General features: G+C 34.8%; 1 protein-coding gene across 1 annotated transcript; it reads left to right on the plus strand.

Moving 5' to 3' along the window:
- Positions 1-5373: 5373 nt before the first annotated feature.
- Positions 5374-15233, plus strand: LOC140438243 (protein disulfide-isomerase A5-like). The gene is made up of 3 exons (XM_072527939.1): positions 5374-5629; positions 8630-8832; positions 14999-15233. The coding sequence occupies exons 1-3, from the start codon at positions 5515-5517 to the stop codon at positions 15038-15040; spliced, it is 360 nt and encodes a 119-aa protein (XP_072384040.1). The 5' UTR covers positions 5374-5514; the 3' UTR covers positions 15041-15233.
- Positions 15234-21542: the final 6309 nt, after the last annotated feature.

The following is a 21542-nucleotide window of genomic DNA, read 5'->3' on the forward strand; positions in this document are numbered from 1 at the left end:
ACTTCAGACGCTTTTTTTCTTTGATTTATTGATAGTGAACTTAAGAGCTGATTCAATACATTGATAATTATCGCAATTCTGATAGTGACAAAAAGAGTTATACAAATATAATTAGCTTTACAGTACCAGGAGGAAGTAACAAAGATACAGAGTATTCTGAGAAACAAAACGTATACGATTTAACACAACACACCGGTTATACACGTTGACGCATCTACAACTCACACACTTTTCACGGCAGCGTCTGTACACCCGGTCTTCACATGCCGGAAGGCAAATTCGCACTGACTCAATAACGCGTGGTAGAGAGAGATAATATGCGTCATAATTTCTTGCATTATGAGTCGCTGGATGCCATACTTCTAGCCCCGCATCACATGTCCGAGATACTGTAGCTTTCTTTCTTTAATTGTTAGTTCAACTTCCTTCTTTTTACCTATTCTTCTCAGTACTTTATTGTTCGCAACTCTATCTACCCAGGAAACCCTCATAATTCTTCATATAGGTCCACATTTCAAAGGCGTTAAGTCGTCTCATTGTGTCTAGATTTACTGTCCATGATTCCAATCCATAGTATAGTACACTGTATCATTTTGTTAATGTTAAATCTTTGTCACATAGGACCTTTCATTTTCATAAAATTAGAACGTGCTTTTTCGATTCTGACTTTGATTTCTACAGTGTAGTCATTATTTTGTGTTATAAGTGTTCCTAGGTAAGTGTACTTTTTTACTCTTTCGATCTGCTTGCCTTCTACTGTCAAGAGTTCGTTATTATTATGGTTGTTTTTACAAATTTTCATAAACTTCGTCTTTTTGATATTGAGCGAGAGTCCGTACTCCCTACTACAAATTACGATACATTAACCCCGATTGTCAGCAGTATTGCAGTTCAATAGCCCAGCCGATCAGCAGTTTCGACACATATTGCAGACAGGTCGTCATCAATTATTTCATATAAATACTGTAAATTTTTATTCTAAAACCAGTTGTAATTATATTAAATAAAGTGCTGTTACTCTGTCAGTTGTACCTGTAAAAGTTGTGCCTTTTTAAAAAGTACCTTCGGGAGTGACAACCCTTAAGTGGCGCAGTCAGTAGGATTAGTGGGAGAGTCTCCAGAAGATCCTCGTCGTTTTCAAACGTTTACCCGCTACCGAACCCAAATCCAGGGAAAACTGCAGCTATTTATCCCACGGATTCCAGGCAAATTGGCACAGAAACATATTTATGAAGAAAGCTGAAAAGAAACTTAAAGAAGAAAAGAAACTTGTACCTAAAAGGAATGCATCCAAGCATCATCCTATTACTGTAAGCAAATTTCATCTTATTTCTAATTCTAATATCAATTCACAAGTATCATCCTTTAGAATAAGCGATTCTCTTTCAACAATTTTTGAATCTAATATAGAATCTAGTGAAAATATTAAACCAGATTTACATTTAGTTGATAATAATCATATTTTTAAGTCCACAAATTTGTTTGAAATACCTTCTATAATTATTACACCAGCATCCATTTTAAATAATTCTAATATGGCACCCATTTTTGATGTTAATAAAGACCTTTCTATCGTACCAGAGTACGACGGCAATCCAAATGAACTCCACAATTTTATTGATGTTATTTCCATGCTTCTAAACCATTTCTGGGATCATACAAATCCCGAAAATTTTCAAAATCATATGCTTACCCGGGGAATTATGAACAAAATTAAAGGAAGAGCCAGAGAAATTATTTCTGTATACGTCTGTAAAGACTGGCCGTCAATAAAATCAATTCTTGTCCAAAATTTTGCAGACCAACGTAACGAAAACTTATTAACTAGAGATTTAGTCAACCTTCGGCAAGCTCCAAACGAAAACCCCCATCAATTTCATGAAAAAGTTATGAGTCTTTTAAATACCATTTGAAATCATATTGAATTACACACGGAAAACGAGGAAGTTAAAAGAAGTAAAAAAGAATTTTTCCAACAACAAGCTCTAACCACATTTTTGGCAGGCCTAAGAGAACCCCTAGGATCAACAATTCGATCCATGAGACCCCCAAATCTCGCTCTTGCTATCCAATATATTCAGGAAGAAAATAACATTAGATATCTCCAAAAAACTCATAATTATTCCTTGCCATCTTCTAATAAACCATCTGCGACTTCACAAACACAGAGATCCAATTTAACTCATACAACTGCTCCTACACGATGGCAATCGCAGATAGTGGAACCGAATTCAAAAACGGCCTTGTTCAGGAATTTGTCGATACACACAAAATTTCGATTCACTACACAACACCAGATAATCCACAATTGAACGGAATGATAGAACGTTTTCACTCTACAATTTTGGAACACCTAAGAATACTTAGAGAAAAAAGGAAGACTCTGGGTATTAAAGAACATATGTTGTATGCTATTTTAGGATACAACAATTCCATTCATTTATCAACTAAACAAAAGCCAATCGAAATTCTAAATGGCCATATCGATCCTCAGGATCCATTTGACATCGATATTAACAGAACTCTAATAAATAACTATACACAGAGCCACAGATTAAAGACAAAAGAAATCTACAGTGAAATAAACAAAAAGCTACAAGAAACCAAACAGAAAAATATTGAAAAAATAAATCAAAAAAGACAAACACCAATAACTTATAAACCCAGCACAAAAGTTTACACTAGAAAAACAGTAAAAAGAAACAAACTTCTTCCGAGATTTTCTTCCCGCATTGTGAAAAATAATAATCCCGTAACAATAGACACTCACGATACGTCAATACACAAAAAGAACATCAAACACCAGCCAAAGACTAACGCTAAAACTGCTTTACAGATGTACCTTAGTAGCAGCCCAACAAGTTCAAATTCAAAACCTGAAGGACAATCCAGGAATCCTCCCAGTTAAACTTGGACAAGCGAGGATACAGACCAGCACTCATGACTTCATCCACTATTTCCATATAGAACCCATCGCAGAAGAGATTGAATCCATAGAATCTCAGTATATCACCACCAACAGAGCAATAGAAAATGAACTTAGTCAACCATATTTTGACAGCCTACAAAACTTTGATAAAACTGTACAGTACCTCCTCCAAACAGCAAAAGAGAAACTAGACACAATATATCCAAAATCCAGAAGCAAAAGAGGACTTATAAACGGATTGGGAAGTGTAATAAAATCTATTTCTGGTAATCTAGATCAAGAAGATGCTGAAAGATACAACGCTGCCATTAAATCACTTGAAAATAACCAACAGAACATTATTACCAACATCATAGCCAACTCAGTCTCAATAAACGAATAATGACAAATTTTAACCAAACAATTTCATTACTTACACACAACCAAGAAATCAATAGCTGAAGAGACAAGCAAAATTAGCTTAGAGATGAACCAATTCGTTTTCGATTTTAATGATTATATGCAAGTTCGAAATATCCTTGACCAGATAAATCTAAATTTACAAACAATTATACAAATATTGGATGATCTACAAACAGCAATTACATTTGCAAGAATCAAAACTTTACACAACGGTCTCATTAAACCTGAAGAAATAAAATGGACCGTGCAAAAGATGCTTGAACACCACCCTGCATCACAGATTCCCTATATTCAGGAAGAAGACTTAACCAAATACTATGAAATCATAGACATTGATGGTTACTACACGAATCACTTTTCATTTTACATTTTCCTATTCTTCATTCCAAGTCGTTCACATACTTCCATTTATACTCCCTTCCAACTAATAACACAATAATCATTCCACCTGGTTCATACCTAGTCCACAACTCAGACCTTTTTCAATATATGGATGTACCATGCAAAAGAAGCGAATCCAAATCATTCATCTGTCCTGAGAAATTTCCACAAGAGAATGACCAGACTAATGACTGCATCATCCAAATTCTCCAGTTAATCAATGCTGCTGCCCAATGCCAAAGTGTTCCCGTCACTGTCACTACAACGATCATTCAAAAAGTATCCGATGCACACTACATTGCCGTTTTTCCAAAGGCTACGAAAGTATCTACCCATTGCACCACCACTAAAATAGAAGTACTCGAAGGGACCTATCTAATTGAGTTACCGCCAGGATATGAACTACGAACCAATAATGAAGTTTACATGAATTCCAAAACAACAATTAAAGAAGAACCACTAACATTACCAAAAGTCAAGACCACCACTATTCTGAAGAACCACCCAATAGTCAAACCCCTAAAATTGTACAGAATTCCTTTAGACGAACTACACAAGTTATCACAGGAAGAAGAAAGGTTCCAATCCATCCTTCCAACACAAATGAACCACAGCTACATATGGACACCACCGATATATATCCTGGTAGCAATCCTTTTAATTTTTGGTTTTCTCAAGCTACGCAAACTGAAAAAAGAAAAAGATGAGCAGACTCCAACCACAGCAGAAGACATCCCTGACCAAAGCCAAGAGTCCTCAGAAACAGTTCACAGAGTTTTGTTCATCCCTCACAAAACTTCCCCAGGGGATGGAGAAATTACGATACATTAACCCCGATTGTCAGCAGTATTGCAGTTCAATAGCCCAGCCGATCAGCAGTTTCGACCCATATTGCAGACAGATCGTCATCAATTAATTTCATATAAATACTGTAAATTTTTATTCTAAAACCAGTTGTAATTATATTAAATAAAGTGCTGTTACTCTGTCAGTTGTACCTGTAAAAGGGCCTTTTTAAAAAGTACCTTCGGGATCCACAAATAATGCTGTAGTATAAGACGGCAAAGTGCCACAGGGCGTGTACTTCCGTAAAAAACATCTGTTATTGGCTACTTGCAAATTCTCCTATCTAAAAAAAATTATAAAAACTATATTTTTTCTGTTTTTATTACTTTAGTTTAGAATCGTATTAGATTAGATGTTATAATCACATATTACCATTGATATGTACGTAATAGTTTGTGAAATTTATTAGAAATTTTTTTTTCGGTCACAAACAACTTGCAGTCTACGAGCATTCCATACTCTATGATTGCACTATACAAACTAACAGATAGGACATGTTGAATGTAGTTTACCGTGTAGATTTAGGTAGGAAAAATTGCAAGTTATGTTTTTATCTGTCTAGATAAACACATTCCACAATCTTTACCACAAGCAGTCCGAATTCGTCGAAAACTCATTTTCTTGAAAAAATTCCGATACGAGAATTTGCCAGGTCACCGACGATGTGATTTTAATCGGGGCATGTCGAGTCTTTATTAGAGAGGCTGGCTGTGTATCGAAAGGCAAGAGTTCAAAAAAAGTACAGATACATAAATTTGCTAGAAGAAGTTATCGAGTTATTACTTACTAGCAGAACTACTGTTCCTATTGTTTTCCTATCACTGTCATTTAATTACTTCAAAATTCAATGTTATTTTAATATCATGCTCAAGTCAAGAAATTTGTTTAATTTAAAACATCAAAAAAGACATTTTATTTAGTTTTTATAGGAAAAAATACCCTGTCTCGGGGCAATCATGTCAGAAGATGAAGAAAAAACAGACGAATGTCTTATTACGGAGCTAAACGAAAATACCTTTCTAAAATACTTGAAAACCAGAAAACATGTATTAGTTATGTTCATGTCACCATGTAAGTACATTATTAGGACATTTTAAAACTCTTTACACCTTTCTTTGACTTCCTCTATATCGGTAACTCTATTTTGATCTGATCAACAATTGTACTCCATTCCTTTCTATCACATACGACTGTGCTCCAAAATTCTTCTTCTAAAATACCATAATTTTTAAATAATTTTGGACGCTATCTAACCAACACTTTTGATATGTTCAAGTCCAGTTGTTGATATGTTTTGTGTTTCCATCGTTGTCTATTGGATGCAAGTACTCCAAACCACCATCAACACCACCCGAGAAGACTTGTACACATGGTGGTCCCCAGATGGAAGATACAAAAATCAGATAGAGTACGAGCTCCTTTTTAAAAATCCAAAAACATACCCAGGGAAAGATTGCCACAGTTATATTAGAGATTAACAAACTTAATTCAGAAGAATAATCAAATGAGATAGCTGAATCTCTATGGATTAAGACAAGATATGTTATATTCTGATATTTCCCAAGTTTTTACGGACAATGTTTCTTCTCTTAACGAAAAAATATTTTCATTGGAAAGCAATGTTACTACCGATATTTCGTCTTTTGAAAAAAAAGATAAAATAGATAAAAAGATTAAAAATCAAATGGAGGAAATAGAGAAAGCAGACAGAGGAATTTCAATAGAGATAAAGGACGAGGAGACGAAATGTAAGTTGAAGCCACAACCGACATTTGAAGGGAGTCGAAGTTCTGTTCGTGTTAAAGTACCAACTTTCAACGAAAAATCATCATGGAAAAACTACATGAAACAATTCGAATCGGCTGCAAGAGCGAATGGATGGTTCGAAAAAGAAAAGGCTGTAAATCTGACTATTCCTCTTCGAAGGGTTGCCTTGTATGTACTTCAGGCCATAGCCGTAGAAGAGACAGCTGATTTCAACAACTTAAGAACAGAATAAACATGCGATATGGTCCCGAACACTTGGAGTATGCCTCCCAGTAACAGTTTAAAAATCGAAAACAAAAGTGACATTAGGCTCTTCAAGAATATGAAGTAGAGATTGCCAGGTTGGTACAAACTAGAACGGGTCGGCCTTAGGGGGCCGCTTCGACTCGGAACTTTTGTAAAGACTAAATGTCGTGAAGACCAACTTTCATTACTTCACAACGAAATCAAGAAATTGATATGACAATGGCTATGCTGGAAGACTGGGTCAACTAAATCTAGGGTAGCCATTCTTGACTACGCGTAACTGAGATTACATATGTTTACATATGTATTACGAGTACTGACCAACTAAAAAATATTACTATTATTGAGTGACCCGATTCCTCTCTGTTTTTCGTTTTACAACATCGAGGTTTTATTACACACTATATTATACTAGGCCGAGTATGTTCATATTGCTCACGTGGCTAGAATTGTTAAAAAATGGATACCTTGTTTAGAGCATCGTCTGACTATAATAAGGAACTGATTAGGGTAAAAAGAGCATCGTAGAGAAGCGTTACAAGGAGGTAGAAGAGACTACAGAAATGTCAAGGTTCCATGACGGATATGCGGATGACGCAGTCATTTTAGCCTACGGCAAATTTAATGACATAGTCTATAGAGATATACTGCAACAGACTCTGACTGTAGTTATAGATTAAAGAGATTAACATAAACCCCCAAAAATTCAAAATCATTAAATGTGTCAGAAGGAATTTAGAGGGATTGTTCCTCTAAGCCTAAAGTGCAAATCTGAATCTGGTGAGTGAAGTAAAGTACCTTGAATAAAGAGAAGTGTATAGAACGAATAGCGGAGGAAGGCGATGGATAGGGACGACTGGAGAAAAATTCTTGGGGAGGCTAGGACCCACACAGGGTTGTAAAGCCAAAATGATGATGATGATGTATAGAACGAATAACCAAGAGGGCAGTAAATACGTTAATGGTAGCCAGACACACTCTTAAAAAAATGTGGGGTTTAAAACCAGACATGTTGTATTGTAACAGTAACAGTAAACAGTAACAATTACATGCTTCAGTAATATAGTGGTCACAGTGCGGCAAAAATGTATCATCCTCAAACTAAACAAGGATCTGCTTTCTTGGATTCACAGGGACTTCGAGGGACATACCAACAGTAGCTATGGATGTTATACGGGACCTCCCGCCTCCGCACATCAGTATAAAATGGAGACGAGAATGATATATTGTAGACTGTGAGAAAACCTGAGGAACTTATTGGTTAGATCAGGACGTAATAAAATCATAAATTAAATCACGGAAACGGAATGGATCAAGGACCACCAGCACACAATGGGGGTTTTGCGTGGGGACTTAAGTATGTAGCAGATACTCTGAAACAGTCAACCATACGAGAGAGACGGTAAGCGGTGAGCAATTTTTAGAGACTATCAAATGACTCTAAAGATATATCGTATCCATCCACTAAATTTATACAAGCGGGAACAGGATTACAAAAGCTGGAATGGGTATTATGAATAAATGGAAGATATTTAATAAGCCAATCCATTATAGTAGACCAATTCATAACTACCTTAGACGACCTCTAAGAAAAAGCACCTTACTTGAATTTGCCATTTAAAAAGAATTAGACCAAATTCTACACTATTTTTAAAAGGAATAACAAATGCCTAAAAACGACACTTGATTGATCGATAGAATTATGCCATGTAGAAGCTGTGGTGTGATTCTTGTTCTCACTTGAATGTGAAGGTGGCCGAGTAAAAAATATCAGAACAAGTTTCCCCTTGAAATAAAAATCAACATCTCTGCCTTTTTCTAAAATGTTGATGCAGATCCTGAAGACGATTTTGTATAGATTTGGTTTGTTCACTCTCTATATTATAATCCATATCCTGACAATAATGAGACAGTACCTATGTAGTAAAAAGGGCGCCTCGGACGAGAATATAATAGAAAAGAATTTAATATTCTATACGTTACCTATTTTATTATATTTATATACACCAATTCTTTATACTTATTTAAAACTTCATTATTTTTTCGTTTTCGTTTTAGACTGCCCCCATTGTAGAAAAACCAAACCAAAATATCAAGAAGTTGCTGAACATTTTAAAGAAGACACTAGTGTGTCTTTTGCTCGGGTAGATTGTACTGTTAACACTGAACTATGCAACGATAATGACGTTGAGGTGTATCCTTTGATTAAGTACTTTAATTATGAGAAGAGGTCAGAAGAAACATATGAAGGAAAAAAGACGGTAAAGTGAAAAATGAGTACTTTTAAAATCTTAAATGTTATTTGTTTTAATATACTCGTTTCGCTGCTCTCAGTCTCAAGAATCTAGTAAATTTAGTTTGCATTTTTTTTGCAACTTTGGTTAAATTTTGACTGACTTGTCTAAGTGGCTGGAAATTACTATGCAACCAAGTACACCTGCGCCCATATTAATTGTAACTGTACAACAAAACCTATTTACATGCAGGTTAATAACAAAATAAAACTACATAAATTAAAACAAAAGTTTAAATGTTTATATATTTGTGAAGTTTTATAGTCGTTTATAGATTAGTATTTACAAACAAAAAGTTTTTAATGAAAATTAATGAATATACTCCCATTATTCATGACCATTCTTCTTTTTTTTCAATGAAACAAGAATTTGACAGTGGCATAGGCATATTAAGCAAAAACAGTATTTCAACACACATTTCAGTATTGCATAAATATGCAATCGATGCAAAATAGGTACCTATTTGCATCGAACGACCACAAAATTTACAAGATTTAAAAAAGAATATTAGATTGAAAATTCGTAATATAACTTTAGAAATGATCCATAACGTTCAAGAAGATTCTCGTCCTAGCTTAAATTACTGCTAAGAGGCAGGTGGGAGGCAATTTGAACATTTAATTTAAGCCAAAAACTAATTTTAATTAGTCAAATAAACATTTTTTTTTGTTTTCTATCAGCAGTAAAATATATTTTGTATTAAACAAATTAAATAATTCAAAAATTATTCTTTGGCTACCCTGTATAAATAATTATGTTAATGTGTTGTGTGTGTGTGTGTTTTTTTTTTTTCATTTATGTACAAGTTTTGGTAGGTATACATTGGTCTTTATAAACTATAGTTTCATATTCTTATTTTTAAACTGCTTATGTATTGATATAGCAACTTATAAACTTCTAAATTGTTAGAAACTTCTTCTTCTTCTTCTACTTCTTGGATATCTTCGATCAGTTTAATTCTGAAGCTGCCTCTGGTTAATTTCCTGGGAGGTAGATTGCTAACTATCCCTCCATCTTTTAGGTGGTCTTCCTAGAGGTCTTCAATCGGGCGGGTTGTTTTCTAGGGCAATTTTTGGGAGTCTAGTCTCATCCATTCATCTTACATGACTGTACCACATCCTTTTACGCTGCCTTCCCCATCTTACAATATCTTAAATTTTGCACTGCTCTCTAACGTTTGTATTTCTCACCCTGTCTCTTCTTGTTTTGCCCACTATTGTTCTTAGGGTTTTCATCTCGGCAACCCTTAGCATCTGTTTCGTTTTGTTCGTATCTACGCACTTCTATGCCATATGTCATGATCGGTCGTATGCAAGTCTTGTAGATTCTAATTTTACTACCTATGCACATAAACGGATTTGACCAGATTATCTCCCGCAGACATCCCGACAATGCGGATGCTTTGTTGATCTGACTCCTTAGGTCCTTTACTGGGTCGTGTCTGCTTGATATATCTATGCCCAGATATCTGAATTGCATCACCTGTTCTATGGGGTTGTTCTCAACCACTAACTTACATCTTAGCGGATCTTTTGCTATTGTCATACATTTAGTTTTGTTGATAGAAATGGTCATATTTAGTTGGCGGCTTATTTGAAAGAACTGAAAGAGCTGTCTCTGAAGATCATGTTCTGATTCGGCAATAATTGCTGCATCATCTGCGTAACACACCATACCAATTCTGTTGTTGCCCATTCTGTATCCGAGATGGAGAGATGTTACTTTGTTTATAATTTTGCCCATGAGTAGGTAGGTTAAACAAGAAGGGGCTTAAACTGACGCCTTGTCTAATTTCTCCCGGTGTTAGAATATTTTCAGTGAATTGGTCTCCTGCTCTAACTTTGGTTACATTGTTGTTATTTAGGTTATGGACTATCTTTGTTATGTTGGTCGGCGTTTTATTTTCTATTAATATATTTAGAATGTCTCCCAGGTGAACCCTGTCAAACGCCTTCGTCAGATCAATGAAGCAAATATACGCTGGCATGCCGAACTCTATAGCTTTTTCTTTTAGTTGGTTTATTATGAATACTGCATCTGTTATAGACCGCCCTCTTGTAAAACCTTGTTGTTCTTCAGCATTAGTGATTTGCCTTTTCAATTTGTCCTTAAGAATACTTGTGAAAAGTTTCATCGTCGTATTTAAGAGGGTTATTCCTCTGTAGTTTTGTGGGCAAGTTTTTTGTCCTTTTTTAAATATGGGGATTGTGATGCACTTACGCCATTCCTCTGGTGTTTCTGTGTCGTTTAAGATTTTGTTAAATAGTTGTGACAGTTTACTTGCAAGTTCAGGGCCTCCATATTTTAAGAGTTCATTGGGTATACCATCTGTTCCAGGTGATTTTCTGTTTTTTAGCTTCCTGATTTTTGCTTCTACCTCTTCGTCATTGATTGTATATCGTCATATAGCTCCTTAAAATGCTGTTGCCATGTCTCTATAGATACTCCTTTGGTCTGCACGAACTCGTTAACTGGTTTTTTCTGTTCCGAAGCATTTTCCATACTTTCTTTTGGGCACCATATAGGTCGTAGTCCATGTCGCTGGTGAATTTAGCCCAATGTTCTCTTTTGATTGATTTTATTCTTGCGTTTACTTCGTTTCTTACTTGGACATATTTTGCGAGAGCTTGTTCCGATTGTGTGCTTTTATATCTCAGGTAGAACTAGAAATTAGTGTTAGAAACTATTAACCCATAAAGGTTGATGGGTTTTACGCCCATCATCGATTACGCGCAGATGAATAACGTCACTATAAGTATGATATATATGCCAAAAAATCATAATTGAGGGGCTGAGAGGAAAAGTGGTACAAGTGACATTTAGATAGTTTTGAGAAAATGAGAGTTAAAGTTTAAGTAGTGGCACAAAAAGACCAAACAAAATTTTAAAATCTAATCAAGATATTATTATTAGTAAGTTCTTAATGTTTTCATGTGCAGTTTTTACAATCATATACATTTAGTTTTTTTGAAACATTTTTTACAAAATGTACATGTACCATTTTTGTTGTTTAGAGTAAAAATGGTACAAGTAAATATTACCATGAGTAAATAAATAAATAATATCTTTTATAAAAGAAATACACGTAATTTTTTGAACATTTATTTAAGAAGCTACATTAGATACGAAAACAAAATGTATATTGCACAAAAATACAGGAACAAAAAATGCATAAAAATAATAACGAAATGATATTATATAGACGTGCTACCAACTGAGCTAAATATCTTCCTCATCATCATAGTCGCTCAAAAGTATTTTATCATTGTCGTCTACCTCATCGTCATCTTCATTGTCCTTCTCTTTTCTTTCTTCAGGTTGCATTGGCTTCTTTTTCTGACCTTGTTTTCCCTTCTTCGCAGTGTGATTGAGCTGATTGTAAAATTGATGGTAAATTGGTGGCACAAAGCATAGTAGGTCTTGTAAATTCTTCCATTTTTCATACTTCAGACTCATGGGTGAACTATTCAGTTGGCTAAGACTAATATTCTGAGGTGGTCTTCCACGCATCTTCTTCATACAGTTAACAGTTATAAATTCAGTCTCTTCATTGAGAGTGTACTTGAATTTCATAGTAAATGGGTCTTTCTTCTCAAACCGAATCCATTTTATTTCTCTCCATTTTATCTGATTATTCTCATCATCCTTTTTAATATTTTCCTGCACGTACTCGTTGAAGTTTTCGAGTGAAATGAAGTGCTCCATCTTCATTTCTTCACATTTAAACTTCTTAGAACTGTTTCTCACAGCATTCATCCACTCACTGGGTACAAAAATATAAGGTACTTGCTTTTTGTACTTTTCAATGACTCCGAAATCTTCATCGCATTCCATGAAGGTATGTCCCGGTTCAAGGAATTTGTGGTCTATTATTTCTAGCTGAGTTTCTTTAACCACATACATAAAAAATTTCACAATATTTTTATTCTTATTTTGTCCCGAACAAGAATCACTAAATGCAATAAGATGTCGTGTATTTTGATTAAGACCAGCAATAAATTTCCAAAGACATGAAGAAACTTCCATAGAGCCTCTGGATGCTACCGATTCATCCCACATATACATTGAAGCACATTTCTTGCCCAAATTATGGACTCCAAAATTATATGTCCATAATACTCGCATATAAAACACTTTGTTGGTTGTAAGTGCTGGTGTAGGTAAAGTTTTTTGTAGATCGAAACAAACTGATACCACTTCTTCATTCCTTGAAGTTTCAGCCACTATTTTTGCCTCTTTTTTGGCTTGTATTCCCGATTCGGCTTTTCGGTGATGAAGCTCTCTCTCGCACATTATTTTCTTTTTATCTGACTCACTTGTGCACGATTTTATTGATGTTTCGAACTTATCGCACTTATTACAAGTATCGGACAAGGGATGATGAAAACTTAGATTAAATTTGGTATTAAACACTCTCCTGTAGAACCATTCCTTGACAGGAGCTTCGTTATTTTCTTGACAATGCTCTAGGTAACACTTATACATTTTTCTTATGGTCAAAAATGAAGGAAGGTACCGTCTACGGGGATTGTAATGTCTGGTGTAATGACTGGTATATTTTGGAAACATATCAATATGTCGTTTTACCTTATCAATTACATCCTGTGATAGTTTATTAGGACATGGAGCTCTTCCTCTTTTATCAACAGCGGTGATTCCAACGTCAGATATCCCATTTAAAATTCTCGAATAACGTCCATTGCTGATATCCAAAGTTTTTAAGAAAAACATTTTGCAAACTCTCATATTTTTTAGTTTGATAGTAACGCTCTTTCCTTTATTAGTAACAGCTTCTGTACGTCGTCGTTTGGGCAAAGCGATCTCTGTACAAGACGTAATGAATGCATTCTGCAGATTCCAATTTCCTAGACCCCAGAATTGGTTAAATATTTCCTGTCTTTCTTCATCGGTGAATTTTTGACACTGAAATCTGCAAGTATGTATATAATTTTGCAAACTTCTTGCTTTTACTAACTTGTTTTTATAGCCTACGTATTCCTCACCTGCATTTCTTTTTCGTTTTCTTACTTGCCTCTTATCTAAATCGCTATATCTCAAACGTTTTTTGCCCTTTTTCTTTAATGACTTGTTTAAATGAACATCTGCAATGTTTTGTAGATCATGATTACTATCGCTACTACTTTCTTCTATTGGATTATAGTTTCTGTCCTCTTCTGAATCGTCATATTCCGAATAACTGTCAGATTCTGAAACAAAAAAGAAACATTTTAAGGTTATGCTATAAGTTTCTTTCAACTACTACTTTTTGAAGACATAGATAAATAAAATAACCCTATAAAATAACAATTGAAAAAATATAAAACGCATTGAAGACTTACCTTGCATTATTTTAAGGCTATTTCACAAATTGTATTAATATTCCTGCACACTTTTAAAACGTGGCTGTCACAAACAACTACATAAGGTTTAGAACAAAAGTGGGACATGTAACCTTGGACCACTTATACAGAAAACCATTACCAGAAATTGGTGAGAGCTTTTACTTCTCACATACAGATGTCCGTACTGTAGTGTGTTTTGTACTTGTACCATTTTTATATTAATAAATCTCAACATCCTCTAGCCACTCATGCACATATCTCACTTTTATACAAAATGTCACTTGTACCACTTTTCCTCTCAGCCCCTCAATTTAAAAATGAAAATCGACCTGTTTCGAGATTTGTCTCAAAAATGTTCGTGATTGTTCGTGAAAGGAAAAGGCATGCGTGTATAAATAAACACTTATTTTTATAAGAAGGGAATTTTAAGGCAGTTTAAAATTCCCTGTTCCCGATACAAGAAATGCATGTGCATACTTGACAATATAATGATTATTATTCTTTTTAAATTAAAGAAGTATGCATCAGTAGGTCTATGGTCTATTTCAGCTATTCATAATGGGAAGCAGGAACTTTTATGTTTTATATTTCTGACAATGATTCTCAAATCGATAATTTCAAAAATTCGGCGAGTCGACTATAATTTGTTAACAACTTTAAATTCACAGTCAGATTTTACATATATATCGTTTTATTTGGATGGTACTAATATGCCGCATAGTTTTGTCTTAATTAGTTGACATTTTGTTTTTCGATTTACTTTGTTACTTTAATTTAAATGTATTTTTTAGGTTCCAGCATTAATAGAATTCATCGAAAAATTAATCGCATAAATTTTCTACGTGGTAAAATATGTTAGTGTTTTATGTTAATTTCTTTTTGTGTTGAATTGTGAATCATGCTATATTTGAATAATGTTTAGCAATATTAATTTAGATAATAAATGAAGGGAACGGGCTTCTTGTTTTATCAATATTGTTTAAACTGTAGATTTTTATAATATTATAATAACTTTCCATAATAAAAAACATAAGCATTTATGATCCTCTGTACATTATTTCAGTAAAGTTGGGTGTACTTCAGGGTAGCGACCTTGCCTAAGCGAGCCGTGGTTCACTTTTATTTCCTTTAACCGAGAGGGTACCATGTCTCAACCTATCATCCTTGTCCAATGTATAAACAACCAAATATATAAGTAATATATCGTATCTAGACTTTAAACGAAAAAAATCGATTAAAGATCATCCAGGTATATGCATCTACCAGTGCCCACACAGAAGAAGAAGTTGATTGGTTTTACGATGATGTTAACACTGCGATACAAGAGGTAACCAGCAAGTATAGGTACTATATTAATGGGAGACCTAAGCGCCAAAATAGACTACAAGTAGGATGATTCGGAGTTTGTACTTAGACCTCACAGATATGGCGATAGAAACAAAATGGATCAAATTCTTATAGAGTTTGAACAATGAACACGTATTTAAAAAAAGACCCCAAAAGACAGTGGATTCTGCAATCACTAAATGGCTTAAACAAGAACGAAATTGATTTTATATTGTAACAAAAAATACGCGATTTAAGACGTAACTGTATTAACTCAATTTTTAACCGGAAGTTACCATAGGATGGTAAGAGCGAAGATAGTCTTGAACGTAAAGAAAGAAAGAAGAAATATGATAACAAGGGCATACCAGGAAGAAATAGAGAGTAACCTACAGAAAGACGTGCAAGATGAAACCAATATTGAACAGCTTAACGAAATGTTGGTGGACGCCCTAAAGAAGGCACATAAGTGCCAAGGCCAGCGAACAAGGAAAAATGAAAACCTCACGGAAGACACAAGAAACCTAATACAAAAAAGAAGGGAAACCAAAGATAAGTCCACAATGAACATTGCAGAGCTTAGGAATTTGAACAAAACCATTTCAAAAGTTGAAAGGAAAGACATAAAAAAACTTTAACACTAAAGGAACAGCCAATACCATAGAACAAAACAAAAGCGTAAAAGTTCTAAAACGAAATTTGAAAATAGGAACAAATATTTATAAATTAAATAGTAAACAAGGCCATGCCATATATGAACAAAAAGAAATCCTGAAAATCATCGAAGTGTACTATGGAACATTATATGAGCCGTTGAAAGTCAGAGTGGTACAAGTCACAAAATTCCATTTTTGCCCAAATATCGGCAAAAGCTTCATTTTACAGGAATCTATTTTCACACAAAATATGAAATAGTTATGTTTGCCATTGTACCTACAGATGGCACAACTAGGTTACCTATTTAACGAAATGCTAATAGCATTGAAAGGCGGAGGGGTACAAGTCAGTAAACGCGAGAGATATACGATATACTTCTATGGCATTTAACAGATTTTAGAGGCGTGTTTGAAATTAGTTTATTTTGAGAACGACAAGATCTTAAACATGAGTTCTAGTGAATTTGAAATAGAACCTTTTACTGGTAGTTAGAGTGAATATGAACCGGACAAATTGGAAAAAAGCGCTTTCGAGAACCCGAAAAACATATCGAAGTAAGAGAAAGAGAAATACAGGAGGTGAATATTACAATACATCTGGCAAAAAGGTGCCACAAAAAGCATTTGTTTCTGGTTTAGTTAAACAAAGTGCCATTAAACATCGACGTCTTCGTGATCAAAATAGAAATAATATTAGAAGTATCCCAAATATGTATTTTATAAATACTTTAAGTATTTCACACATTATTTGTAAACAGTACTTTTTGCAAACGTTTCAAATTTCGAATAGTCGACTTGAAAGAGGAATTCATCGTTCACGTATTTCATTGCATGGAGAAGATTTGCGAGGTAGGCATAAACCAAGAAATAGAACTCCTGAAGAACATGTTCACGTGAACATATTGGCAGTTTCCCCATGTACCAGTCCCATTACACCCGAAGTCATAATCCGAATAGAAAATAGATCGATGCCAGTCTGAACATAAGAATTATGTAAAATCTTTATAAGGCAAAATGCTGAACAGAAAGTATAAGTCCAGTATCGGAAGCAATGTACCGAAATATACTCCATGGTGATTATAATCTAAACTTTCATAGTCCATCTAAAGACAAATATGTGTAGTGTGATACATTTAAGACCATTTTTTCTTTAGTGTGTCACCAATGAACAGGAAAATACTGATCTAAAAACACAGCATGCGTTGCATCTGTTGAAGGCTGAAGCTAAAGCAAGAACAAGTCAACCTAATGACAAGAAATTGGCTATTATAAATAGAGGAAAAATTTACTAATTTACGTTCGACCTAGAAAAGGTTTTGCCTTTTCAAAGCTTTGCCTTTGCTTTTTTGCAAAAGCATATTACGACAACTGCAGCAAAGCACTGTATCACTGTAAGCATTATTGCTTACAGTGATACTTGCGGCGGTCAAAACCGCAACTTTAAGCAGTGTTTGTTTTGGTTAAAATTAATGGCAGATACCTACAGATATAGAAGTAATAGATCATATATAAGTTAATGGTGTCGAGCCATTCATTTTTACCACATGATCGAGATTTCGGTCAAATTGGACAGTATGCCAAAAATCTCTTAAAATATACGCCTGAAGACTGGTATAACAATAAAAAAATGTAGGACAAAAAATCCTTTTTCAACGTGTTACATTTACATACAACGTGTATCGTCGAGTCCGTGAAAGGGATGAAAATATGTTGATCAATGACGTTGTAACTATATGTAGCGATTTGACTAAAGTGTCTATAAGAAGTGTTCCCAGAAATCCAAAATATTTCAAAAAATGTAAGGGTAAGTCGGATATGTCCGTTGAAAAAATTGAAACCAGAGGAAGAAAACGTATTCAGCTTGAAGAGGATATTAAGTATACTATTTGGAGAAAAGTTAAAGCTTTCTTTTTTTTTTTTAATGAAATTCCAACCTTAAAAGTCGCAGCCGAAATAGATTCCGACGAGAAATATTCTTATAGAAAGAGACGGAATATATAGAAAGATAACAGTTGTGAAGGAAGAAAAATCTACTATTTAGACGAAACTTGGCTAAATCAAGGCCATACTGTCTCAAAGGTGTGACAAGATTTTGAAGTTAGAAACTGTCGACAAGTCTTTATTGAAGAGTTATCATCTGGTCTAAAAACACCAGCGAGCAAAGGAAGGAGACTCATTTTAACACACATAAGCAGTGATTCGGGTTTTTGGAACGATGGCTAGTTACTTTTCGAATCCAAGAAAACTAATAACTACCATGAAGAAATGGACGCCCAAAAATTTCAAGATTGGTTTTCAAAGATTTTATTAAACCTTGAACCAAATTCTGTCGTCGTTATGGACAATGTATCTTACCATAGTCGACAATTGGAGCCGTTACCAACAACTGCCTTGTGGAAAGCTGGCATCATGAACTGGTTTTCTCAAAGAAATATATCATTCAAGAGAATACGTGGAAAGTAGAATAATTAAACCTTGCAATAAGACATATTAAGAGAAACGTTGTCGACGAAATGCTTGGTGAAAAGAACATAATTGTTCAGCGCCTCTCTCCGTATCATTGTGAGATGAACCCTACCGACTTATAGGGGCTCAAACAAAAATCAAATAGCGAGGGACAAATTAACTTTTAAAATAGATGATGTGACAATTCTGCTAGATACTGCTATAGAAAACGTCACGGCAGACTCACGGAAAAATATCTACACATACTAGAATAGAAGGAAGCAGAATGTGGATATAGACACTAGAGTGGATATTTCTGTTGAACCTTTAATTATCAATGTGACTAATAGTGATTGCAATAGTTCTTCATCATCAAACGAGTTTTCTTCAGACGATAGCTAATATTTTGACCTTTTGTGGATGTCGAATTACTTTGTCAATGTTACTTCATGTAATAGATAAGTTATTTTTGTTTACATACATGCTACATTAAAATACTTACGTCTTTTATAACTTCCAGATACTTTACTAATAAAAAGATAAATAAGCTTCACGTAATTTTGTTTCAAATACATCTTCTTTTAGTGCCGACCCGACTAATAAAGGTTGGCTACAACCATTGCAAATTCGTCATCTTCTGCTTTTCTTAAAAGCGTCTCTGTCATAATCAGCTGCAACAACTGATCTGAGAACTTTGGTAAATGAAACCAATGATCATACTGCAGAAATAAACAGGGGAATAGATATTGTCAGATCAAAATTTATATGAACAAAGCTACTCCTAACGTGCAGAAATCTTTATTTGGAAATTAGTCTACGTACCATTCGATATTATATATTTTCAATATTACTATATGGAGCTGAAACTCGGACATTAAAAAAATGCAATTTAAAAGAATCGAGGCTTTCAAACTCTAGTTATATCGCAGAGTATTAAACATATGGACTGATACAATCAGATTGGAGAGGGTTGGTAAAGAAACAGAACTAATCATCAGTATACAAACAAACTGGAATACCTCGGCCATGTGATGAGGGGACCAAAATATGAAATTTTGAGAAACAATATAGGGAAAGATACAAGGAAAATCTAATGGCCGAATTCTTGGTTGAAGAATCTACGTGATTCTTCGTAAATGTTACACCAAATTACCGAAAACAGCCGAAGTTTACCGTAGAATTGTACAATATACAATGCCAAGGAGATGAGGAAGAAGAGAATGCTAACTACCAGTACTACGAAAGCCGAAACGTACGTAACGAAATAGAACTCTACTCATTTTACGATAAGGATCTACCTTACATCGAAATTTCTAACCTTTTTTACGGCTTTTAATCGACAGAAGATATCTTCGCCGAGAGGGAACAATAATAGAAGCAACGAAAACCGAGAACTGTATCAAGCAAATGTTACAGTTGAGTACCAAAGAAGCTTCTTGCCAATACACACTTGTCCAAACTCGAGACATCACCATCCAAAGATTATCAGATGTAGGAATATTCCCTCAATCTACTAAAATTGCAACTCGATGTTCTACAACAAAATTTTGGACCTAAAAGGAACTTACCTCAGCAATTTCCTGCCAAGGTGTAAATTCAAAACCCCTTCTTCTTCAGTGCCTTATCCGGTCCGGATGTTGGCGACCATCAAGGCTATCATAGTTTTGTTGACTGCTCTGCGAAACAGCTCCGCTGAGGTCATCCCAAACCATTGTCGGAGATTTTTCAACCACGAGATACGACGGCGTCCCGGTCCTCTTCTGCCAAATACTTTACCCTGCATAACAAGTTGAAGAATTCGATATTTTTCTTCGTTCCGCATCACGTGGCCGAGGTACTCAAGCTTACGTTGTTTAATTAAATTAAGCACTTCTTTTTCTTTTGTCATGCGCTGTAGGACCTCTACGTTGGTGACATGGTCCACATAAGATATTTTTAGTATCCTTCTGTATATCCACATCTCGAAGGCTTCGATTCGTTTTTCAGTGGCTTGCGTCAGTGTCCAGGCTTCAACTCCATATAGTAACACTGGAAGAACCCAACCCAGAGTTATATAAATTCAAGAATAACAATCCCAGATGAACCGCTAATGCTTATCAAACTGAACCAAAATTAGGACCATAGACATTCAACGATGATGAATTTCAATACATTGAAGATAGATCACATACCTTTAGATAAACTCTACAAAGAAGAATATCTAGACACAATTAACCCAAAATCATGGAATCACAGCCATAACCATTTTTGGATGACTCCTGTATATGTTTTTATGACAATTATCGACCTTAATATGTTACAGGTATAAAGCAACGAACAAAAATAATTCTAGCAAAGAAACTCCAGAAGATGCCAATTCAAAAGTTTTTTCATCCCTCACAAAACTTCTTCAGGAGATGGAGTAGTAATAGGACAATAACCGCTGGGATCTAGCATATTCGGTAACACAAATTCAATACGAAGTTACACTTGCAACACTTTTTGCGACTTCCTAGAACGGCAAATTCATTATTTGTATTTATTATAAAAAAGCATCGTAAAACCATCTTTCTTCAGTCTGAATATTGTAACAAAACTCTTTGCTAGTATTGTTCTGAAGCTGTTTTCTTGTGGCATGTTAAAGTAATTACTATTTAAATGGGAATAAGCCGCAATTAAAGTTTAAAGTACGTTTATTGACGTTTCAATTTCCACTTCGGAAATCGTTCTCAAAATACAAACAGTAAATTAAACAAATTTTTTTTGTTCATCATCAGTTGGCGCTACAGCCCTTCGTGAGCCTTGGCCTGCTTCAAAACATTCTTCCATCCTTCCCTATCGAGTGTCTGTCTTCTTCAGCCCCTCACTCCAATCTCCCTTAGATCTTCCTGTACACCGTCCAGATATCTGAGTTTAGGTCGCCCCCTTT

The sequence above is a fragment of the Diabrotica undecimpunctata genome, chromosome 4 (genome assembly GCF_040954645.1).
Source record: "Diabrotica undecimpunctata isolate CICGRU chromosome 4, icDiaUnde3, whole genome shotgun sequence".
NCBI classification, from domain to species: domain Eukaryota; kingdom Metazoa; phylum Arthropoda; class Insecta; order Coleoptera; family Chrysomelidae; genus Diabrotica; species Diabrotica undecimpunctata.